At 38.2% G+C, this 25841-nt stretch overlaps 2 protein-coding genes across 2 annotated transcripts; one reads left to right on the forward strand and one right to left on the reverse strand.

The window, feature by feature from the left end:
* Window positions 1–2007: 2007 nt before the first annotated feature.
* LOC145116551 (uncharacterized) lies at window positions 2008–5361 on the forward strand. Its single transcript, XM_079052892.1, has 2 exons — window positions 2008–3429; window positions 4633–5361. The coding sequence occupies exons 1-2, from the start codon at window positions 2008–2010 to the stop codon at window positions 5359–5361; spliced, it is 2151 nt and encodes a 716-aa protein (XP_078909018.1).
* Window positions 5362–7653: 2292 nt separating this feature from the next.
* On the reverse strand, window positions 7654–8749 carry LOC145111188 (RNA-binding KH domain-containing protein). The gene is made up of 2 exons (XM_079047484.1): window positions 8640–8749; window positions 7654–8460 (listed from the first exon to the last, which is right to left on the reverse strand). Exon 2 carries the CDS (start codon window positions 8451–8453, stop codon window positions 7800–7802), a length of 654 nt encoding a protein of 217 aa, XP_078903610.1. The 5' UTR covers window positions 8454–8460; window positions 8640–8749; the 3' UTR covers window positions 7654–7799.
* Between the last annotated feature and the right edge of the window lie 17092 nt (window positions 8750–25841).

Genomic DNA, 25841 nt, shown 5'->3' on the forward strand with positions numbered 1-25841 from the left:
AACAAGATAGTTACCAGATGTGAACAAACCGAAAAGTTAATTACATATTCCCTTAAGTTTCTGAAAAAATTGGAGAAAAAAATACAATAATAACTTGGGTAAAAATTATAATAACAAAAGAGAGGGAAAATTATAAAAATGTTATATGTCAAATGTATAAAAAAATTGAATCAAAGTTGTAAATAACGAAAGTTTGTCAAATTTGTAAGAAGAAAAAAACAAAACTTTGGTCAAAGTTATAAATGGCGAAAGTCTATTAGGTGAACGACATAGTTATATCTCATATCACCCAGAAAAATAAAAAGATGGATGTGTATAAAGAGGATTCGAAACGTTGTCTAACAAAAGCAAAGGCAGCGCATTTTACCGGTGGGGCGGAGTTAAATTTTGTTAAATTTCTGCTACAACAAATTTATAAATGTTAAGTAAATTTTTCTAAAAAATTAGTGTTCACGTGTGTAAATGTGGAAAATATTTATATGTGCAAAAAAAAAACATAATTTGCAGAATTTATAGTTTTAGTTACATAAATCAAGTAGACTTTTTAACTGTGAAAGTTAAATTTGGTAGAAACAAAATTTGTAGAAAAAATGTTGTGGAAAATTGGTGAAGAAAAATTTAGGCTAAAGTCGTTAAAAGATAGAATAATTAAGATGTGTGAAGATTTAGAAAAAGAAACCTCAATACAAAAACAAAGCTATTAAAAATGGATAAAATTGCTAATAACAAAGTTTTAAAAAGAGTTTTAGGAAAATTAGTAAAATTCATGAATAAAAGGAAGTTGGACCAAATCCGAAAAAATAAATGTTCTTAGGACCAAAAATGTTAAAAACAAATGAAAATTGGACCAAAATTGAAAAACATTATTCTCTAGGCCAAACACGTCAAATAGGAAAAAGCCCATACTTGTGTCAATTTGGTGCTATGCAAAAAAATTCAAACAATCCATATAGGGAGAAAGTTTTAAACTTGTGACCTCATGGAGTTAGATGAAAACACCTTTTTCTGCTGACGGGGAATTGATTTTGTTTTTGCTGAATCGCACCGCTGGAGAATTTGCGTTTGATATAATTCTCAATATTTTACGCCCCGTATCGGATTAACCATAACTTATTTTTTGTACTCTACCACATATGAAATCACGTTTTTTTTATTTTAAATTTTAGAAGGTTGACATTACCGCACCGCGTATATTATGGTTTTTGCTGATTTTACATATAATTCTCAATATTTTACACCCCGTATCGGATTAACCATAACTTATTTTTTGTACTCTACCACATATGAAATCACGTTTTTTTTATTTTAAATTTTAGAAGGTTGACATTACCGCGTACATTGTGGTTTTTGCTGATTTTACATATAATTCTCAATATTTTACACCCCGTATCGGATTAACCATAACTTATTTTTTGTACTCTACCACATATGAAATCACGTTTTTTTTATTTTAAATTTTAGAAGGTTGACATTACCGCGTACATTGTGGTTTTTGCTGATTTTACATACATACGTAGGATGTTAGGGATTCCTATTTAAAATAACTTATGTTTATTTGTAAAAGCACTTATTATTAGTCTAGCTATTTATTTGTATAGTCATTTATACTTTGATGTATACTTGAGGGGTGTATATGTATTTTTATTAACTATATATATGAGGTAACCCCCATGCCTCTTGATGTGGAAAACTCATAATCACATGGTATCATAGCCATCGACCCCTCCCTTCCTCTCCCTCCCATCTCCGATCTACTCTTCTTCTTTTCTGTTTTTTTTTTCTTGTCTCCATGGCAGGCTCCTCCACAGATGCTACCCTCTCCATGAACACTCTCCTTCATCTCATCCCCATCCGCCTCTCCTTCGCAAATTATCTATTGTGGGTGAACCAAATGACTCCCCTGCTTACATATCAGCATCTTTATGCTCATGTTGATGGCTCCTCTGAAGCCCCTCCATCCCACCACCTGGTTGGCGAAAAATCTGTTGCAAACCCCGCCTTTGCGGAATGGCAGGCTGCGGATCAGAGGGTTGTCATCCTTCTTCAAGCCTCCTCACGGAAGAAGCATTTTCTGAAGTCGTGGGACTCTCCTCCGCTCGTGCAATCTGGACCGCTCTTGAATCCGCCTATGGTAATTCTTCCATGGAACGAGTACAAACTCTTCGGGATCAACTTCGGCTTCTCTCTAAAGGCACCTCCACCGTCTCTGAATATGGACGAAAATTTAAGGCGATTTGTGATCAACTTGCGGCTATCGGTCAAGCCGTTGACGAATCTGATAAAAATCATTGGTTCTTATGTGGTCTTGGCGGTGCTTTTGAGACTTTCTCGATTGGGGTTCAGACCTCTCGTATTACTCACACTTTTCGGGACCTCCTTGCACAAGCCGAAGGTCACGAGCTCTTCATGAAGTCTATCCATTCGAACTCCGCACCCGTTGTCGCCTTCGCTGCTGAATCATCGCCTCTCGGGGCTGCTGTCTCGGTTTCCGCTGGTCGGGGCCGAGGTGGTAACTCCGGTGGTCATGGTGGCCCTCGTGGTGGTCGTGGTCGTGGCCGTCGGCCACCCCATTGCCAACTCTGCCGCCAAAACGGTCATTTTGCTAATGCTTGTCCTCAACTTTCGACATTTTCTTCTAAGTCCGCCCCTAGTGAAGCCGACTTAGCTAAGGCCTTCTTTGCAAATTGTCGTGTGACTCCACCCAGCCCAGATTGGTATGTTGATTCCGGTGCCTCGGACCACATAGTTTCTTCTTCGGGCTCGGTTACTCAACCCGAACCTTTTGTTGGTGATGGCTCGGTTCAATTTGGTAATGGTAATTCTCTCCCCATTACTTCTATTGGGACTTCCTCTCTTCCTAATGGTCTTCGATTGCGTGATGTTTTGGTGGTCCCTCGTCTTACTAAAAATTTATTGTCTGTTAGCAAGTTAACACATGATAATAACGTTGATGTGCTTTTCTCCAACTATTTCTTTTACATTCAGGATCGGGCAACGAAACAAGTTCTGGTTCAAGGAAAATATGATCGGGGGCTTTATGTTCTTCCCAATAAACCGGTGGCTTGTTCGTCTTATGCTAAGAAGCGACCCACGGCATCTTTTGAATTATGGCACTCACGTTTAGGGCATGTGTCTTTTGATGTTATTTCAATATTAAATAAACTTGGTCATGTAATGGTTTCTTCTATTTTACCTAAACCGGTTACGAGTTCTCCTTGCCAACTTGCTAAGTCTCATCGGTTGCCTTTTGAAATTAATGACCAACGATCCGCTCATGTTCTAGATTTAATCCATTGTGATCTTTGGGGTCCTTCCCCGGTTGATTCGATTGCATCCTACCGATATTATGTAACTTTTGTGGACGATTTCTCCCGCTTCACATGGCTTTACCCGCTCAAGTCTAAATCGGATTTTTTTAGCATTTTTGAGGTTTTTATCACCTTTGTAGAGACTCAATTCTCTACCAAAATTAAAAATTTTCAAAGTGACGGGGGTACGGAATTTCTTAATAATAAAGTAAAGGCACTATTACATAAACATGGCATATTTCATCCCATCTCATGCCCGTATACCCCCCCAACAAAATGGGCGGGTTGAACGCAAACATCGTCACATTGTGGAGACGGGCCTTGCTATGATGTTTCACGCTCACCTTCCAGTTTCTTATTGGACTCATGCTTTCAGCTCCGTCGTGCATGTTATTAATCGTCTCCCTACGAAGGTGTTATCCATGAAATCACCGTTTGAGGTTTTGTTCGGACGGGTGCCATCTTATGAGAATTTTCGCATTTTTGGGTGTCGGGTCTATCCATATTTACGTGACTATGCGGATCATAAGCTTTCTCCGCGGAGCATACCTTGTGTTTTTGTGGGTTATCACACTCAATATAAAGGTTACTTGTGTCTCGATCCGATTTCGACACGGGTTTTTGTTACTTGCCATGCCCGGTTTGATGAAGAGTACTTCCCGTTTCGTGACACCCATACAAATGCTCCTATTGGGTCTTTACCCTTGCACACATTCCTTGGTGATCAGCTCCCTGCCGGTCCCGTCCATGACAATGTTGTCCCGGTCTCTCCAAGTGCTCCATCAGGATCCACTACCCCTGCTCCTTGCACTGTGTGTGTTGAACCGGATCCACCGGCTCCCTCGATCCTGACTCCTGCTTCTGAATTACCTACCTCTGCCTCGCCGGGACCCGAGACCGGGTCGCCTTCCGAGTCTGACTCTTAACCGTCCACTGATTCAGCTTCGGTTCCCACCTCCGGGTCTGACTCCGAGTCTGGGTTGATGTCTGGTTCCGATCTGCAACCGGGTTCCGAGCCTGATCCGCCTCCGGCCTCCCATCCGCCTCCTCTCTCGCATCCGATGACCACTCGTGCCAAAGCCGGGATTTTTAAGCCACGTTATCGTTCTGACTTGGCACATCTAACTTCTCATGGCTTGTTTTCGCAAGTTTTTTTTACAGATATTCCCTCATCCTATGCCACTGCCTTGTGTGACCCTACATGGCGTGAAGCAATGTGTTCTGAGATGGCGGCTCTTCATCATAATCAGACGTGGACTCTCGTTCCTCGTCCCCCCATGCCAATATTGTGGGTTGTAGGTGGTTGTTTCGTACCAAATATCAGGTCGATGGGACTGTGGAACGTCACAAGGCTCGGCTCGTTGCTCAAGGATTTAGTCAAGTTGCGGGACTTGATTTTTCTCACACCTTCAGTCCTGTGGTCAAGGCGGCCACCGTTCGTATTGTTCTCACCCTTACGATTGTAAATGGGTGGCAGTTGCGTCAACTTGACGTCAATAACGCCTTTCTACACAGACATTTGGGTGACACTGTTTTTATGAATCAACCCCCTGGGTTTGTAGATGCTCGTTATCCTGATTATGTTTGCAAGCTAAATAAAGCTATTTATGGACTTAAGCAGGCTCTTCGTGCGTGGTTTCATCGGCTCAATTCATTTTTGGTGCAACAAGGTTTTTCCTGCAGTCGTGTAGATCCCTCTCTTTTTGTGTTTCGCCGGGACTCGTGTATTTTGTATTTGTTAGTGTATGTTGATGATTTGATTATCACTGGCTCGGATGATGCTGTTGTGTCGTCCTTCATTGCTCGGCTTCATGCCGAATTTCGCATTAAGGATCTTGGGCGGTTGAACTATTTTCTTGGACTTGAGGCTACTCATCATTCCACTGGCTTGTTTCTCAGTCAAGCAAAGTATGCTCACAACATTGTCTCACGCGCCGGTCTTCTCGATGCTAAGCCTATGCCGACCCCCCTTGCTACCAACGCCTCGCTTGTTAGTGATGGTCCTCTTCATGAAGATCCGACTCTCTATCGGTCCTTGGTTGGTGCACTATAATATTTGGCGATTACGAGACCGGATATCTCTTACGCTGTTAATCAAGTTAGCCAGTTTCTTGCTGCACCGACGATTGCTCATTTTCAAGCTGTTAAACGACTTATTCGCTATGTCAAAGGCACCCTCTCATTCGGTCTCACTTTCTCACGGCCTCCGGCTGTCAAGCTTGTTGGCTACTCTGATGCTGATTGGGCTCGCTGCCTTGAGACTCGCCGCTCCACCTATGGGTACTCGATATTCCTAGGGGGTAATCTTGTCTCCTGGAGTGCGAAGAAGCAACCTACTATCTCTCGCTCCAGCTGTGAGTCTAAATATCGAGCCATGGCTAATACGGCTGCAGAGATCATCTGGATCACTCATCTGTTGCAAGAGTTGCATGCTTTGCCCACCGATCGCCCCACGCTTCTCGGTGACAATCAAAGTGCATTATTTCTCACCCAGAACCCGGTGGCTCATAAGCGTGCTAAGCATATTGATCTTGACTATCATTTTGTTCGGGAGCTCGTTGTTTCAGGAAAACTGGTCACTATGTTTGTTCCTACCAAGCTTCAAGTCGCTGACATCTTCACTAAGAGTCTACCTCGACCACAGTTTGAGCAGTTCCGTCGCATGCTTCGTCTTGGTCCACCTCCTCTCGCTTGAGGGGGGATATTAGTCTAGCTATTTATTTGTATAGTCATTGATACTTTGCTGTATACTTGAGGGGTGTATATGTATTTTTATTAACTATATATATGAGGTAACCCCCATGCCTCTTGATGTGGAAAACTCATAATCACACTTATTAGCTTTTCCGGTGTTAAATTGGAGTTTTAAAAAAATGTTTGTACAATAAATTGATAAGTTGTTTTTTAGTGTTTGACAATTTCTACTTATCCATGTAAAATGACCAATAAGGACTATATATATATATATATATATATATATATATATATATATATTATGGTTAATATGGTAAATTTGTTTAAATAAGTTATAAACTATTTTAAATAAGTAAGACCCCACTAATTTATCAAAAACTCCTTATTTTAGTCAATAAGCACTTTTATTTTTAATCTATCCGAACACTAAAAACAGTTTGTTACCGTTGTCAAACCACAATAAACAAATAAGCCCCTAAAATAAACAATCTCAAACACCCTGTTGTATTTTTTTTTTGACATGACATTTTTGCTTGACGTGATATGTTGACATGGTTTGACTTATCAACGTTTCTATTATGTCATAAAAATCTTATATATTAACCATCCATTTCAAAAGTATTTATTTTTCATCGACTTTTTTTTGCCACATTAGCATTTGTGTATATTAAAATGTAAAAATACATTATATATATATATATATATATATATATATATATATATATATATATATATATATATATATATATATATATATATAGGGTTAAGTTATAATGTGAATGACATCTATTGTGTGGTTGTAAGGAAAATTTTGGACCAACGGATTAAAAGAATGAATGGTTTTGATCTTAGGGTCTATGTTATTATTATGGAATAATATGTACCATACCATGTGAGTCTAATATTTATATATCGTTTTTAGAAGCATCATAATAGCATATGATATGAAGTATATAGTGTGTGTGAGTGATTTCAGTGAGGTGACTTTGAAGCCAAAACTGAGAAGCTGGTTGAGTTATACAAGCTTTGAAGTTTTTTATGGCAATGAAGAACAAGCAGCAGGATATCTTTTTAGGGGCTGATTGTGTCAGTATAGTTAGATCAATGTGTACATTGTTGTAACATTATTTCTGTGGGGATCAGTTGATAGAGAGATCTTTATGGATCGTTTTTCCAACTTGCGTGATTAAAGTCATTGCTTTTGTTATTTTTCTTGCTATGATTACTAAACCAAACACGATTTTCAACAAACATAAAAAAAGGATGAAACAATGTCCAAGCTGGGGTTACTAGTCAAATCAGTTGACATCCAATGTTTTTGGACATAACCGACCATTGGATGATGAATATTGTTAACCAATCCAACTGAAAATCACAATGTATCTTTGATATTTGCTATTTTTGTTATCCAATTACAACCAATTATTAATATGCATTGAAAGCAAGACATGGCATATAAGGCTCTGAAGAACATAAAGTGGCTGATTTCAGTCTGAAACATGCAAACCAACCAACAGCTGTATCTGGAATTCTAATGTGTGTGAATATGGTACAGCACAAAGCATACAGCTACAGGTTTTATAGCAGGTGCAAAAGAACAAAACAATTTCCATATGATAAAGATAAATTATAAGCATAAAGATAAAGCTAATAAAAAAAAATAGGGAATTCAATATATTGATGACAATTTAAATTTCCTTACAAACCACCCAAAACTGAAAGGATGCATGATCCTGTCTTGTTATATATGTATCAAAAAGAAACATATAGATAGATCGATGAGATGGAAGTTGGAAGTCAAAACCTCTCAGCTAATCTTGCAGTAACAGTTCTAAGTTTTGAATATACTTTCCCTGCAGGGGATCCTAAGATAAGGCTGCACAAAGAGTCTCTAGCAACTTTGATGTTGGCAAAGGATCCCAATATGTGAATCTTTGTGTCTGCAATAACAATCCGAGTCTTTGTTGAATTCTCAATTGCAAATTTGGTTTTACCTCCTTTACCAGACAGCCTTCCAATGGCACGAGACAGATGCTCTCCTTTAAGGGTCTTAACGTCTTTAATCTCAAAGGAATCAACATAAAGCTCATCCATTCGCAGCAATGCAACTGCATCTATCACATCAAAACCAAGCATGAAAGCATGCACAAAATCTGCACACTTTTGAAGGTTACTAACATCTGGGGTGTCACGCCTCGTCATCAATTCAACATTTCGTGTCTTCACATTCATTCGGATGTCAACCTTCATCTGCTCATACACTGGACTGTATATGTCCATCCATGCTTTCTTCAGTGGGGTATACCTGTGTTTTGGAACAGATATTTTCCGGAACTGAACTTGCCCATCCGATATCTCATGAGCTGTCAAAGCCTTAAACTTGGGCTTTGCTACAACCTTACTTTCACTTTCTTCTACTTCCATGGAACTTGTTCCTTTGTTCGTTTGCATCCTGCACCTATAAACCAATACCAGACACCAGACACAAGTAAACAAACTATCAATTTTCAAAACCCTAAAAACTCATGAGCATAAACGTTTATGTTTCATATAAAATCGACTGAGAACATAACACATACTTGGAATCGGATTTATGGTTACAATCAAATATATAACGAGCGAACCAGAAATACTTACGGGATTTAATGCGATCGACGAGAATTAGAGAATTATGCGGCAGGGGGTTCAGCCGCTGTGAAAAGGTTGAGGGTTTTGGGAGTTGAAGACAGACGTATTCTTTGAGGGTTTCTGGTATTAGGTTATTACTTATGTCTATATAATGGGCTCTTTTAAAGCCCAATCAACTTGAAAGCTTAATGGGTTGTGTGTTTCGGTTTGTGTTTGTTACTTTAATCTTAATCTTGTTTTTACTAAAATCTTTTATCATTAAAAAAAAACATTCTCGTAAGTCATAACATGATGATGTAAACCAGAAAATCATATCCAACCGAATCAAAAGTTTTCATTTTGCGCGTTACAAAAAGATTTCAAAACCAAATGAAGATGGTTATCTCGGTTCTGTAAGAAACTCAATCATTAGTTAGTTTATGTGTGGATTGTCGAGGAAAACTTTGAAATGATAATCATACATCATATCATACATACTTATAAAGCTAGCATTTTTTCTTGAACCTCATTCATTTGAAATTCCCATAAAAATTTACAAAACACCACATGCATTTGAAACCTTATATTTTAATGAATACCACTCAAAAGTCTCTTAATAATGATTAACAATTCAAAGGTTTTATAACTTATATAATATATTTAATAAACAATTAATGAATATTCTACTATAAAAAAGTCAATCTTTTTTAGTAGACACACAAATACAAATCACATACAAAATTCACAAAGAAAACAAATTTAAAGTTTTTTGTGTTGGTTTGAGGGCTTTGAACAATTTTTCGAGCCATGTTATTATTTTGAAGTTTTTAATTTGTAAGTTTGTTATATACTAATTCTTTTTTGTATTTTTTTATTTAAGTATTCTTTTAAGAATATCATTGTATGTTGTGGTTGAAATTTTAATGTAAATTAGATTAGATTCATGTTATCGATCATATGTTATGGAAGGTGATATATATAATATTTAATTAACTATTGTATACATGTTTGTATGTTCATGTTGCTTCAAAACAATAATTAATTAAAAATCATGGATATGTCATATTATCCATATTATCCATGTAAGCCTTTTTTAAAATGCAAATTGTCTATCTTATCACTTTATATTTTAGTATATGTTTAACATTTTAGTTATAATAATAAGTGCTTTTTAAAAGTTTCTTTCACTTATTAATAATAAAAGTGGTTTTAAAATTAATAAGCAATAATTATAAATAATAAAATCAAATTACATGGATATGTCATATTATCCATGCAAGTCTCTTTTAAATTCAAATTGTCTATCTTATCACTTTATTATTTAGTGTATGTTTCACATTTTAATAATAATATTAAATGTTTCTTAAAAGTCTTTTTTAACTTATTATTAACAATAAGTGGTTTAAAATTAATGAATAACAATTTTAAATGATAATAACATCAAATTATAAATTACATTTAGCTATAAATAAATTGTATTTTAAATGAACATCTTTATTGAAATTAGAAAATGATCACATAAGTAAAGATATAATTAATCAATAATAATAATTGTTAGAAATAATACTAAATAGATAATTATATTTGATTCTATTAATGATGAATGTGGGTTGATGTCAATGAATATTATTGTTTAAAATAATTGAGATTATATATATATATATATATATATATATATATATATATATATATATATATAATTTCAAAGTTAATGTCAATAACATAACCATTTTAAACATATATTTTTCAATATTTTAACAATATATTTTTAATCTTCGTTACGCAACGCGCGGGAATTCGTCTAGTTGTTTATATAAAACTAATCAACAGTAGTTACAGTGTTGAACTCTATATTAAAGTAGTATATTGAAGTTTATTTTGGAAATACAATCTAGAGTGCTTAATTAAAGATCATGTGTGAAGAGTTAAAATAAACATTTTATTTTTTTTTAAATATATATTCAAAATTCATAATTGTTATACCAATAATACTTAAGAAAACATAAACAGTTGAGGATTTAAAGTCGAAAATTACTTGTAATTGATATTGAAACTTTACATTAATTGTATGATTTTTTTGTGAACCATAACATTAATATATATATATATATATATATATATATATATATATATATATATATATATAGGTATGAAAAAACAATTGGACCCTTGACGACTTTAGGTTTGTGTGATCGCTCATCTAGCACACCCCTTTAGGCCATCCTTTTTGTACCTAACTGATGGGAGTAACGTTCTTTGTTTTAAGATGAGTTTACAAAGTTTTCTACGAAGAGAAAGCTCTATTTGGTGGCTGAAACTTTTGATGGTGAGACAAAACTCTGTTTGGTGGTGGAAAAGTTTTGCTGGTGAGAGAAAGTTCTGATGTAACATAATACTTTATTTGGTGGCAGAAAACATTGTCAGGAAGGAGGAAGTTGTTGTGTGAAGTTTTATGATTGGGTGACAATTCAGACATTTCTTTCATGTGATAATTATGGATAAGCATGACCCATCAGAATTAAGGTTTCTCATGATTGTCTATAAATAGACACACTTCTCCATCAATATTCTTGCATAAAAATTTCAAAAGAGCAAATCATTGTGACATTGAGAGTACATCATTTGGAGTAGTTTATGAGAAATAGATTTTATTTTGTTTGAGAGTTCAACTGAGGTGTAAGTTTTGCAAGTGACTATAATTGGTTTTGGAAGTTTAATAAAATCGTCTCTCTCTCTCTCTCTCTCTCTCTCTCTCTCTCGTCTGTGGACGTAGATCACTTTGACCGAACCACGTTAAATATTGTGTACAGTTTTTTTATTGAGTAAATTACACGAATGGTCCCTATGGTTTGGGGTAATTTGCGTGTTTGGTCCCTAACTTATTTTTTTTTAACTCGGAAGGTCCCTATGGTTTGTTTTTGTTACGCGCTTGGTCCCTACTATTTGTTTTTGTTACGCGTTTGGTCCCTGTCTTACCTAAAAAGACTATTATTTAAATAGGGAAAATTGGTGGGGTAGGTAAGGTAAGGTGAGGGGGTGGGGTTGGGGGTGTGTTTATTTAAATAAATTAAAAAATCAAGGGAAAAATAGTATTGTTAGGTAAGACAAGGACCAAGCGCGTAAAAAAAAGAAACAGTAGGGACCTTCTGAGTTAAAAAAAATAAATTATGGACCAAACACGCAAATTACCCTAAACCATAAGGACCATTCTTGTAATTTACTCTTTTTTATTTTAGTTTTTAGATGTTTTACCAAAGTTATTTTATTATTTTGTCTGAAGTACTTAACTTGTTTGTTAAATTTCCAACAAAATGGTATTAGAGCTCTTTCTGATCCTTGACAAGTGATATCTGATTACCAACACCCAACTTGTTTAATGAAATGAATTTGATATTTTCAACCACCTTGATATTGATCATTGTTAGTGTCACTTGTAAAGTAATGGATTTTCAGATAAAATATTAAAAAGATAATGGCTCTTTCTAAAATTTCCCTTTATATAAGCTAATTTGATCCCGGGGTCATGCTTCTTTAGGAGTTAAGGGTAGAGCGCCTTATGTTGGTTATTTTTTCTAACAATAAAAGATTAAGAAAAACCAACTAGTAGGGAGCTAGAAAAACAAATTACAAAGGAATGTGGATCATTGAGTTTTGTAACCACAAAGTCCAAATTATAGAACGTTTTTTAATCCTAGATGTATACCACTCAAACGACTGGTGAACAATTCTCTCCAAAATAACATTTATAGGAAACTTCGACTTTTGAAAGACTACATTGTTCTTAAAAACATTACATCATCCATACAGTAGTAACAATAATGACCTCCAAAGCTTTCCTTTTCTTCTTAGGCAACGAAACCGTGTCCACCCATGTCATCAACTCAACGATAATAATCAAAGAAGGTGAAGGGTCCAGTTAATGGTTTGGTCTAGGCTTTAATTGTAATAGTTCAGTATGAGTCGTTAATGCATTTTTGTGGGTTGTTTATGTGTTTACGGTCAGGAAGTGAGTTTACGGCCGTAAACCCAGTTTGCGGCCCAGTCTTGTATATATAGTGGAGGTGTAGGTCTATGTGTGGTTGTTGATGCCATAGTGTTTACAGTTTATTCCATCGAGTTGTACCTGACGTTTTTATGATATAAACGTGTGCAAGCTTGATTTCTTTTCTTCTTCTACTTCTATTGTGATTGTTTGTTGCTTGATCATTGATAAAGATCCTTTTCAGGACGTTACAATTGGTATCAGAGCAAGAACCGGTGTCAAAGCTTCATTCAATCGAGATTTGGGCTGTTTAATCTGACATTCTTATCGTTTGAGATTGGTTTTAGTGTTTTCGTGGTTAAAGGAACTGAATCTACTGCAAAAACGTGTTTCTGAAGACCTTCTCGGAGTTTACTGCCAACCGTAAACCCTGTTTACGGTTGTAAACTCAAGAACTTGAACAACCGTAAACTGTGAATCTTCAACAACCGTAAACTAAGCTTCATTAACCGTAAACGCTTAAACCGTAAACGTACAAACCGTAATCATCCAAACCGTAAACATAGTTTACGGTCGTAAACACCTCAACCGTAAACCCAATTTACGGTCGTAAACACTTCAACCGTAAACCAAGTTTACGGTCTTAAACTCATTAACCGTAAACACAGTTTACGGTCGTAATCTCATCATCATCAACCGTAAACTCTTTTGTGACTTTAATTTGCTTTAATTTCAAATGGAATCTCAAAGTCAAAATCATTTTCACGAACTTGATACTGTCATGGGCACTACTACGTGTATTCCAAGATTAATGTCTGCAGATAGTTTTCCTGAGTGGAAGTACAGAATTGAAAAATATATTAAAATGAAGGATTTCAAAGTCTAGAGAAGCATTCTTAGAGGCCCTGTTAGAATCACTATGACAGTTGGAGGACAAGTGATTGACAAGGCTGTTGAAAACTACACAGATGAGGAGTTTGAAAAGGTTGAAGAGCAGGAAAGGGCTTTAGCCACTCTAACCATGGCATTATCTCCTGATATTGCTCAAGGTTTCCGAGAGTATACTTTAGCTAAGGATTTGTGGGAAGCCCTAATTGAGGTATATGAGGGCAATGAAGATATGAAGGAGAGTCGCCATGACATGTTGAGACAAAAGTTCAATATGTTCAACTACATTCCCGGAGAGACTCTTGAGGCACAGCTGCAGCGGTTCACAACTCTCACCACTGACATGAATATATCTGGGATTTTCTTGACCAAGTCAGAAATTAACAAGAAGCTTCTGAATGCTCTTCCTAGATCATGGGATATGAATGTTGCTGTGATTAAGAAGACCAAGGATCTAAATTGCCTCACTCTTGCTGAAATCATGGCGATCATCAAAGCTTGTGATATTGATGACGAACAGAAGAGAGTGTACGGTCTAGAGGAGCTTAAGTGTGTGTATTCTAAGGTGTGTTAGAGAGAAAAAGTGAATCTTGTGTAAAGAACTTAATTCATATCATCAATACATTCAATATTCATATTATTCTTCTTCTCTTTTTCTTCTATTTGATCTGATTGATACACAAACAGAGAGAGATTAACCATGTGAACTCGTACTCAACTGCAAATCTTGGAATCTCATCCAACAATGCTCTCTCATCAATCATGACTTCCTCAGGTCAAGTATTTGCTGCCCAACAACCTCAGATTCAGACCTTCGCTGCTGCATCATCCATTCCTCATCCTCAAAACCAGCCATTTGTCACTCCACAAGATGTTCCCCCTCCAAATGTGCCAGTTGTAGCCTCTTCCTCAAACACAAAGGACACTGATGAAAATCTGGCTCTAGCCACTGGGCTTGTTAACTGCTACAATGCTTTTGTAGCTGGAGAGCTTCCACCTCAACTGTCCTTTGCTGACCTGGATCAGATTCATCCTAAAGACGTGGAAGAGATGGACATTACATGGCAGATTGCTATGGCTGTTTTCAGGGCCAAGCAGTTTGCTAAGAAGATAGGGAAGAACAACTGGGGCATGAATGCTGACAAGAAGGTGGGATTCAACAAGGGCATGCTGTGATGTTTCAATTGCCACGAGCCGGGTCATTTTTTTCGTGAGTGTCTAAAGCCTGATCGTAGAATGAACAACAACAGGACGATGGTTGCAGTGGGAAACAACCGTGCAGGTGCTGCAGTTAATGGTGAGACTGCTATGGCCGCTCAGTCTTTTGACTGGGAGGACCAGATTCAGGCTTTGAATATCTCAGGGCCAGAAAATGCTCACCTAGCTTAGATTGATGATGCTTACTTGAAGAATGATGCAGCTGATCCCGAAGCATAAATGATGGAGCTGCAGTTTGCTCTGATGGTGTCTTCTACTTCCGAGCCCAGGAAAAGTGAGGTAAATCTACCGTCTTGTTCTCAGACTTGTAATGAATATGTTAAACTTCTTCATGATGAAATTCAATTATTACGTAGAGAAGTAGAGGACCTTAGATATGAGGGCTATTAGCTTAGGAAAGGACAGAAACCCCTTAAGGCCCAGTTAGAGACAAAAATAAAGGACTTTAAGAGAATTCAAACAGAATACAGTGAAAAATGTTAGCTTTATGATTATGTTAAAAGACAAAATGATGAGCTAATTACCGAGCTTGATACATTAAAAAGGCAATTTGAAACTGCAAATTTTGATTTTAGAAAATTTGATGGATCAAGCGAGGTAGTTGCCAACATGATTGATCACTGCATGCAGTTCAAACGAAACAAACAAAAGGGTCTAGGATATGATAGTGTACCTCCTCCTTATAACCATACATATCAGTATCAACCCCTATCCAAGGATGAGATTGCCAACGAATCATTTATGGTTTATGGCAAGCCATCTGGTTTCGTTTCAGGAGGATTTATTAATGCTGAAAGTACTAACATTTTTACTTCCCCTGCAGATCAACCATTAGATCAGGCAAAGCGTGAAGCTGGAGAATCTGTTTCTGTTTTTGTTTCTAATTCTGATATTTCTGTTTCAAATGAAAATGTTTGTGTTTCTGATGTAAGACTGATAATGTTTCGTGTGATGTTTCCACATCTGCTACTGTTGAACTTAATTTCTTTGATATGTTTGATGAATTGTTTGGTAATTCTGATGCTTGTGATTCTCATGAAAACCCATCAATTCCACAAGTCACACCTTCTGAGTCACCCTCACTTATCACACAACCTATTTCTCATGCATGTTCTTCTGAGAAAAGTAAGAGTGTCTGTCAAGAAAATAAATCTGAGAAATGCAGTACAAGTTCAAATAATAAACATATTTGTTTTAATTGTGGTGTTGGTGGTCATATAGCTAGGAATTGTCAAAATAGGATCTTTGTGAACTATTTGTTACCAAGAGGAGAGAACGAATCTCAAGGAAGGTCTTTAATTAGAAAATCCTCAAGAACTCGTTCTCGAAATGATGATTGGAAAGATGATCGAAGCAGAAAAAGGGCTGTTTTTCAAAAGAATAAAAAGGTTTTTACTAACAAAGCTCAAAATAGTTTGCAAAAACCGAACAAGGCTCCGCCAAGATCGGTTTCGTCAAAAAGCAATTCTGGATCTTCAACCACTTCTGGTAGAACATCCAGAGGCTCAGTGCAAACTCATAAGAAACGTATTTCAAAACCACCTAAGAATGTTGTAAAACCTAAATATCATTGGATGCCCAAATCAATTTCCAATCCATCATCTCCATCCTCTGAAGTGATTAGGAATGAGGATCCTAATTTGAAATCATTAAAAGATAAATCAGAGAAAGCGAAAAGGAAACCCAGGACAGTGATGACCTGGGTTCCCAAATCCAAATGATCCCGCTCATTTTGCAGGGACAGTTGCGGAGGAATGTCGTCCGTCCTTGGTACGTCGACAGCGGCTGCTCCCGGCATATGACAAGAGACATATCCCAATTGAGCGACATTCAATCTTTTAATGGGGGGTATGTTTCCTTCGCGGGCGGAGATGGTGGCAAGATCACTCAGAGAGGAACCGTTACAAATGGAGTGATAAGCTTTGAAAATGTCAACTTTGCTCCCGAGTTAAAGCATAGCTTGTTGAGTGTTTCCCAAATTTGCGACAAAGGCTATTCTACCCATTTTACCGATAAAGAATGCATGATTCTCAAGCCAGGCATTGTCATCCCGGAAGAGTGGATTCTCGTCAAATCTAAGCGGGATGGGAATGCTTACATTATTGACATGAACAGTAACATACCTGAACAAGTCACTTGCCTATTTTCAAAAGTCTCCGAACAAAACGCAATGCTGTGGCACCGACGACTCGGTCATGCTAACGCGAAAAACCTGAATCGCCTTGCTAAGAATGAGATGGTCCGAGGTTTACCTGTCAGAGACTTTATTACATTTGAGAAGTGTGTATCCTGTGCCCAAGGAAAACATCATAGAAAACCACACCTGCCTAAGAAAGTCAACTCAATCAGTCAGGTGCTCCAATTATTGCATATGGACTTATTTGGTCTGGTCAACGTCCTGAGCATCAACAGAAGCTCGTACTGTCTAGTTGTGATCGATGATTTCTCTCGTTTTATGTGGGTCTTCTTCTTATCCAAAAAAGCTGGGGTTGCTGATCTGATAAAGAAGTTCATTGTGATGATTGAGAATCAAACCAACAACCAGGTGAAGGCGCTTCGTACTGACAATGGAACTGAGTTCAAGAATGCGGTTCTTGACCATTTTTGCGCAGAAAAAGGGATCGTGCGTCAATACAGCTTTGCTTACACGCCTCAACAAAACGGTGTTGCTGAAAGGAGAAATAGAACTTTAAAAGACGTTGCAAGGACAATGCTTTGTGATTCAAAATTACCTGTTTTCTTTTGGGCTGAGGCGATTAACACTGCTTGCTACGTGCAGAATCGTGTTCTAATCAACAAAGCACAGATGAAGACACCGTACGAGATTCTCTATGGACACAAGCCTTCAGTCAGCCATTTCCATGTATTTGGCTGCCCTTGCACCCTTCTTCACTTGGAATCCAACCCTAAATTCAATGCCAAAGCCGATGATTGTTATTTCATAGGATATGCTGCGCGCACCGCGTATAGGGTTTACAACAAGAAGACTAAGCAGATTGTCGAATCCTATGACGTGCGCTGGTTGGAGGAGAATGAAACAGACGCTCGAGTGGGTCCTGACTGGTTATTTGATTACACACCGCTTTTCAAATCCTTAAATGTGTCTTCATATGGTTCAAATGGATCCTCCTCTGGTTCGAAGATTGTTTTTGAAGACGAAGACGAAGAAGTTGTTTACAGACCTCTAACGGTTGAGAGGGAGTCCTCTGCTCCATCTGAGGGGGAGTCCTCTGCTCCACCTGAGGGGGAGTCATCTGATTGACTTGATAGTCCAGAGTCTAAAGTTCAAAATGGAACTCCTGATGCTGATGCTACACCTCTTACCCCTATTGAAAGAGAGTTCATGTCTAGAGATGCTTCCGCTATCACTCCAACTTTTATGGAACTACTCTTTCCTGAAGAAATTGCTAATGAGTTTGTAGCAGATTCATCCAATATGGATCAATCAGCAAATGATGGAGGTTTCAACATCCACACTCTTCCTGTTTCACTCAATGACATCAGCCAAGACATACCTTCAAGAATTCAACGCGATCATCCGATCGATAACGTCATTGGCCAGCTGGGTGACGGAGTTAAAACCAGAAGTCAGAGTGGAGATGTCAATGCATGTCTCTATTCTTGCTTTATATCTCAAATAGAGCCCAAGAACGTTGACATGGCTTTGAATGAGCCCAGCTGGGTAGATGCGATGCATGAAGAGCTAAATCAGTTTGAAAAGCTCGGGGTTTGGAAGTTGGTTGAGTTACCAAAGGGCAAAAGGTCTCTTGACACGCGTTGGGTCTATCGTAACAAGCAGGACGATTCTTGTGTAATAGTGCGCAATAAAGCAAGGTTGGTGGTTCGCGGGTTTCGACAAGTTGAGGGTCTTGATTATACTGAGGTTTACGTACCAGTTGCTCGATTGGAGGCTATTCATATCTTTCTCGCATATGCTTCCTACATGAACTTCACGGTCTACCAAATGGATGTCAAGACTGCCTTCTTGTATGGCAAGGTGAAGGAAGAAATCTACGTTGATCAACCCCCTGGGTTCGTTAACTCAAAGTTTCCTAATCATGTCTACAAGTTGGACAAGGCGTTGTATGGGTTACATCAAGCTCCTCGAGCATGGTATGCGACTCTAACAAAGCACTTGCTCGAGCATGGATACTCTAGCGACATTATTGATCAAACTTTATTCATCAAGCATGTTGGTAATGATCAGATTTTAGTCCAGATCTACGTTGACGACATTATCTTCGGGTCTACCAGTCCACAGCTTTGCAAAGAGTTTGAAGAAATGATGAAAAAGCAGTTTGAGATGAGTTCACTGGGTGAAATGACCATGTTTCTGGGGCTTCAGGTCAAACAAAATTCAACCGTAATCCTGCTACATCAAGCTAAGTATGTGGAGGATATTCTTGAGAAGTTCGGGTTTCAAGACGCAAAACCTGCATCGACACCAATGGCTGAAAGACCCCTGCTGAATCCAGATATTGATGGCGAATCCGTAGATCAGACACACTACAGATCGATGATCGGATCGTTGATGTATCTTACTGCAAGTCGTCCCGACATCATGTTTGCAGTTTGTCAATGCGCTCGCTATCAGGCTAATCCTAAACTTTCACATCTTATTGCTGTCAAAAGGATTTTTCGGTATATCAAAGGCAACCCTAAATTGGGTCTTTGGTATCCGAAGAATTCTGAATTTGATTTATATGCTTTTGCTGACAATAATTATGGAGGCTGTGAGCTTGACACGAAATCAACATCAGGAGGGTGCCAATTCCTTGGTGATAGGCTGGTGTCGTGGCAGTGCAAGAAACATCATACTGTCTCTACCTCAACAACAGAAGCGGAATACGTTGCTGCATCTGCTTGCTGTTCTCAAGTTATCTGGATCCAACATCAGCTGTTGGACTACGGTTTGAACTATCTAGAAACCCCAATTCACTGTGATAATGAGGCCGCAATTCAGATTACTAAAAATCCTGTCCAACATTCCAAAACCAAGCACATTGATATCAAAATTCATTTTATCAGAGATTGTTATGAGCGCTCGCTCATCCGGCTAGAATAGGTTCCCACTGCCAACAATGTGGCGGATCTGTTCACTAAGCCTTTTAACAAAGCTCGATTCGATGTGCTTGTGGGATTTTTGAAAATGATTCGTTTTGAGGATTAAATTTTTGTTATTGCTTAGGTTAGTTTAAATTTGCGCATTTCAGTGATTTCATTCTCACCCATGCACAAATTTAGGGGGAGAAATAAACAAAAATCAAACAAAAATTGAAAAATTAAAAAAAATCCAAAAACATCTTGTTTCTGTTTTATTTTTTTCAGAAAACATTCAAAAATCCAAAAACATTAAAAAATTCAGAAAAATCAAAAATATTGTCGCTTACAGTCTTGCTTGTTGATGTAGTACTGGGAAGTGATATTATCAAGTGATAACAGGCAATCTGAGTCTGCGTAACGTACCCAAAATTAAATTGTCTATGCTCTGGGTTTGATGCGTTGGTAGGTACGAAAGATTCTAAATGGACATGACTAGGCAGAGTTGAACTTAAGGAATTCATAGACTTGACAAATCTTGACCTAGTTAGATCCGTTTAGCCTGACAATACGACGCTTGGATAGATTGAGCAGGGAGATATATATGGGAATCTACTGGTCACATTAAAGAACCTGTACTTGGAACCGTGGATTAACTTTTCCTCGATGTGCGGATTCTGTCCTTAATTCTGGTATTGATGGGGTGACTGGTGAATTCTGATAAATTAGGTCTGTAGAAAATTGTTTTCTCTCTATCTATCTGTTAGTCATATGTTGCTTCCTTTGCGTGATCGAGTGATCCGACCTGGACTGTAACATATGCAGCTCTATTTCTCTGCATCCTCTATCTATGCAATTCTTTCTATCTGTTAGCCATATACTGTCTCCTTTGCGTGGCTCACAATCCGACCTGGTACACAGTATATGCACCATTCTACTTCTCAATCCCTCTAAAACTTCAGTTAGTCATATGTTTCACCCTCTGCGTGATTAGAAGAGATCCGACCTGGGTGTATAGCATATGCATTCTAAATCTATCTTCTCTCTTAATAATTGTCTGCTCACCCGATGTAAGGAGTATTCTAGAAGTCCTTGATTACTGGAGCATATCAGGAAGCGGGAACCATGTTCTAGTACAATTAAAAATTGAACACTTACAGATTGTCTATAAATCTCGCTGCTCAATTTAGGTGGACAACAATATCCCTGGTCGTCGTCAGCTGAATGGTCCTTAAGAAATATTATGTAGGAACTTAGGATCACTTTGTCTTCTAACTAATGGTATGTCCTAATTCTGTCACAATTTTTCGTGTTTAAGTGGACCACAATACCGGCGATCGACCAGACAAAGACGTGAAGATAAAAGGTACCGACAAGTGGATTAAGGCTGTCTAACAACTTTGATCCCAGTATCACAAGTTAATTTCCAGTGATTTTTGAGATAAATTTTGTCTGTGTTTATTCTTGTTTCATTTTTATTTTCAGTTTTATTTTTATTTTAATTTAATTTTATTTTTATAATAATTGTCAAAAATTTAATTTTTAAATCTTTTAATTCTTAAATTTTAGAAATTAGTTTATTTTATTTTTAGTTTAATTTTAATTTTACTTTTATTTTAATATCCTCAAAAAGTTTTATTTTTGAAAATTTAATCGGGATTTGGACTGTGCCTTACACTGTGTGGGAGACATGTAAAATTCAAGGGAGGTATAAAAGGTGGAGTTTACTGCTGTAAACCTTTTCCACCTCCCATTTCACCCTTTCCAGCCGCAAACTCTCTCTACTCTCTCTCATCCTCGAAAATTTCTGTGAGATTTTGCAAAATCAGTTAGTCCACATCGAAGGTATGCTAAAACCGACTGAGGATATGTGTTTTGTTCATCGATTCGACTAAAACTGGAGGATTAATCGAGGTTTTACTGTTCGTCGGCGTTTACGGTTTGGGGAGGGTTTACGGTTTGAGCTTACGACCGTAAACGGTCTGGGCTTACGATCTGGATGTTTACGATCGTAAACTCCTTTTGAATTTACGACCATAAACTCAGTTTACGGTCAGGTGACTATTGCAATGGGTTTACGACCGTAAACCCAATTTGGACCGTAAACTCAAGTTTGACCAATATTGACCGCAAACTCAATCTGAACCGTAAACTCAATTTTTGACCATGTTTGACCGTAAACTCCAAATTTTTGATCAAAATAATTTTTTAAGGCCAAAATAAAATTGATTAATTAAGAAAACTTAAAGCTTTAATTGTTTAAATACTTTGTTTTCTTACTTGGCCTGGTTTATTGCAGATCAATGGCGAGTCTTAAGTTTGCTGACATGCATAACCTGGCAATTGTACTGGATGACCCTCCTACTGCTCATGGAGACTTCAGGTCGATGATATACAGACTGAGAGAATGCTGCCTGGCCTTTGCCATCACTGTGAATCCAGTCATCTATCAGAAAAATGTGAAGGAGTTCTGGCAGACTGCTAAGATGACATCAGACAAAGGAGTAGTTTCCATTAAAGCTATTGTGAAAGGGTGCAAGATTACGATCAATGAGCAGTTCATCAGAGAAACATTGCTGATCAATGATCAACCCGATTTTCCTACTGAAATTGGGATTGATGATGTACAAAAGATTCTCAAGAAGATGGGGTATGAGGGCATTTACCCTCCCACGGTGAAAAAGCTTCTGCCACCCTACTGGAGATTTTTGGCGCATGTGTTCGTGAGCTGTATCTCGGGCAGAAGATCAGGTGCTGATGAAATCTCGCTCAGGAACACAGGGGAAATTGTTTCACTGGCTGCTGGCATCAAATTCAACTTCTCAAAGTTCATATTGGATGATTTCTTGGTAAACATCAACGCTATAAGCCGGGAGACCAGAGATGCATTCTTGCTGTACCCTAGGTTTATACAGATGTTCATTGACACTCAATTTCCTGAGATGGTCAAAGAAGGAGACACACTGGATATAAAGTCGTTAGGCCCACACACGATTGGTCTCATTAAGCAGAATCGAAAGGGCAAAGTCGTCTTCCAAGGATTACATCTTCTCGTGAAATTTGGAAAATTTGATGAGATAAATGAATCTTCCGAATCTCATGGAACGTCTGACAAGGTGTCATCTGAGCCTACTTCTTCCGAGGGAGTCATTTCGGAAGATGATGTCATTACTGTGTCCGATCATGCTGAAGAAGAAGAAACTCCTGCTACTCTTGCACAAGTAGCTGAAGAACATGAGCTGACATCTGTTCACATTCAAAGTAATTATAATGAGGAGTCTCCAAGGGGTAGAACAGAATCCGATATGTATGAAGACCTTGATCTTACCAGTTTCGATAACGATGATATCCCTCTCAACTTCGATAGTAATGAAGACTTCATGACCGGTGTAAACCTCAACACGCTGCTTGACAATATCAATGAAGTTGCTCATCCAACAACGGAGATAAGGGAAAATGAAGACGTTCTCGAAGCCACGCCTCCTCCTACCAATCCAACGGCGGAAATAGCAATTCCTATGGTGATAGTGTCAGGGATTCCTCCCCTTGATGTTGTTTTACCTACATCTGAGCCATTGGAAAGTGATCACCCAACTACACATGCCTCTCAACCTCCAACAAAAAGATGAAGACTTGACCCTAGACAGGGAATTCCTGATTCGGGTGTACTTCAGAGTTTTACAACTCCACCAACAACAACTCCTGTTATCGTTTCATCTGAACCCGTCAGTGAAGGTCCTAGCACCTTCCATGAAGCTGGTGGCTCTTCCTTCCCCACAGGTTTCTCTCCACCCAGGCCAGACCATGATGCTGCTTCTGTGAGGCTAGCCAGGTTTTTGGCCGAAGAACAATTCACAACGCCTCCCTCACGTGGCAAAGGAATCTCTATTGGGGGTGGCAGCTCAGGAGAAGAGAATCCTCCAATACTTGGACTTCAGAAGGAGATTGATGCTCTGAATCAGAAAAATATTGATTCAGATAAGAAAAATATTGAGCTGGATATCAAGGTTGCAGACCTTCAGACCGAAAATGCAAAGCTCAATATTCAAGTTGCCGAACTCATCGAAGATAAAGCTATGAAGACGAAGAAAATTACTGATCTTCAGACGCATTTCGGCTTGTTAACCGCCAGTTACTACGATCTTAAGAAGAAGCTGGAAGAAGATTTTGGCGACAAATTCAAGTCATCCGTTGACGAGCCAAAGATCTATCTTCCTGATCAAGATACTCCCATAGTTCCACAACCTACAAGAACGACCATCGTTGTTAACCGTTTTGAAAAAGAACCGGCTCAGGCTCCAAGTATAGTGGCATTGAAACGTGCTAAATTGGCCAAGTCAACTGAAAAGGGTCAATTTCTATTCAAAAGGAGCGCAGATCATAATGCTCCTTGGGATCAATCAAAGATCACCGTTACGGATCTGGGCGAACATCGTTTCAGAGACGTTTATGGTGATAGGTCAGGAATCATTTCGTGGGGATTCCATGACACTATGAATATGTGGATGGTGAGAAGAAAGAGCGGCAATACTGAATTATACAAAGATGCTCACGATTTTCATTCCTTCACTAGGATTGATCTTATGGAGCTGTCTAAAGCTCCTTTCTCAAATCCATCAAACAATCCCAGGGCGACTCAGTTCAAATCATTTTTGGAAGATCAAGTAGCTAAGGGATTCCCTTCAATGAAGACTGCTGAGTCTATAATCAAGGTTTAACCTAACGTCATTGATCCCAAAACAAGTCAGCCACTTCGGGCAGTGATGTGGCCCACTACTGCTCAAGTAAAGCAGATCCCCGTTCTTCAAAATTATCCAGATGGATCTCTCGCATCCATGCAATACTGGGTGTTTGATGAATCTACTGCTGCTGCTGTCATCAAGCTTAAAGACGATTGTATCCGCTTGTATGACAAGAGGGATTTGCTTCAATTTGGCAAGTGGGATATACATCAGCTCTCCATTCATCAGATCAAGGTGGCTGAAGACATTTTTGAGCCCGTTGCAAAGGAGTACACTTCGATGGTTGCTGGGATTATCGAGAAAGAGATGTGGAACGGAGCTATGGGAAAATCTGATGTGCTGGTGGTCGACAAAAGCTGAGTCCAAGCTAGCACCAAACCAAGGGGGAGATTGAAGGGTCCAGTTAATGGTTTGGTCTAGGCTTTAATTGTAATAGTTCAGTATGAGTCGTTAATGCATTTTTGTGGGTTGTTTATGTGTTTACGGTCAGTAAGTGAGTTTACGGCCGTAAACCCAGTTTGCGGCCCAGTCTTGTATATATAGTGGAGGTGTAGGTCTATGTGTGGTTGTTGATGCCATAGTGTTTACAGTTTATTCCATCGAGTTGTACCTGACGTTTTTATGATATAAACATGTGCAAGCTTGATTTCTTTTCTTCTTCTACTTCTATTGTGATTGTTTGTTGCTTGATCATTGGTAAAGATCCTTTTCAGGACCTTACAGAAGGAAACGGAATATCCACTCACTTAGAGATCAAAGGCCAAACTTGATCAGCCACATCACAAAGACGAACACTATTCATATCTTCTAGAGCATTTTCGCAAGAGGTACAGAGAATAGAAGGAATATTAATACGACGATCAATCAAGTTCCGTCTAGTGGGCATCATGTTTAAAATCACACGCCACAACATCACATTAACTTTAATCAGGACGTACTTTGCCCACCTAGTACAAGAAGTAGATGTGTTCAATCTAACACCATCGATCAAAATCCTCGTAAGACTCACGGAGAAGACACCATCCGGAGCTAAGTCTGACACCCAATTTTCCAAACCATCCATAAGTTGAACTCACTAAGCATAGACATTATCTAGCAAAATGCTTTGCCTCAACACCAACAATAATCTCTCTTCCAACCATAAATCCAATGTGAACACCCGACCATTTGTTTGACACCATACAACTTGGATACAACTCCAAAGCAAACAACCTCCCAAAAACATGATTAAGATTCACATTCGGCAACCTAACATCCTCCCAAAAATGAATAATTGAGACATTCCCTAAGACAATGTGTAATATATACTAATTGTATACCATGTTTTTGGATCTCTTGTGATTTGAAATTGTTAGCTTATAT

Source organism: Lactuca virosa, chromosome 5 (genome assembly GCF_052849685.1).
Source record: "Lactuca virosa cultivar CGN04683 chromosome 5, Lactuca_virosa_CGN04683_v6, whole genome shotgun sequence".
NCBI classification, from domain to species: Eukaryota; Viridiplantae; Streptophyta; class Magnoliopsida; order Asterales; family Asteraceae; genus Lactuca; species Lactuca virosa.

Bases quoted from the DNA above. Each gene is read 5' to 3' on its own strand.
- LOC145116551 (XM_079052892.1), top strand. From the start codon at position 2,008: ATGGCAGGCTGCGGATCAGAGGGTTGTCATCCTTCTTCAAGCCTCCTC. The intron at 3,430-4,632 runs GTTTTTATCACC...ACCAAATATCAG, and splicing joins ATTTTTTTAGCATTTTTGAG to GTCGATGGGACTGTGGAACG.
- LOC145111188 (XM_079047484.1), bottom strand. From the start codon at position 8,453: ATGCAAACGAACAAAGGAACAAGTTCCATGGAAGTAGAAGAAAGTGAA.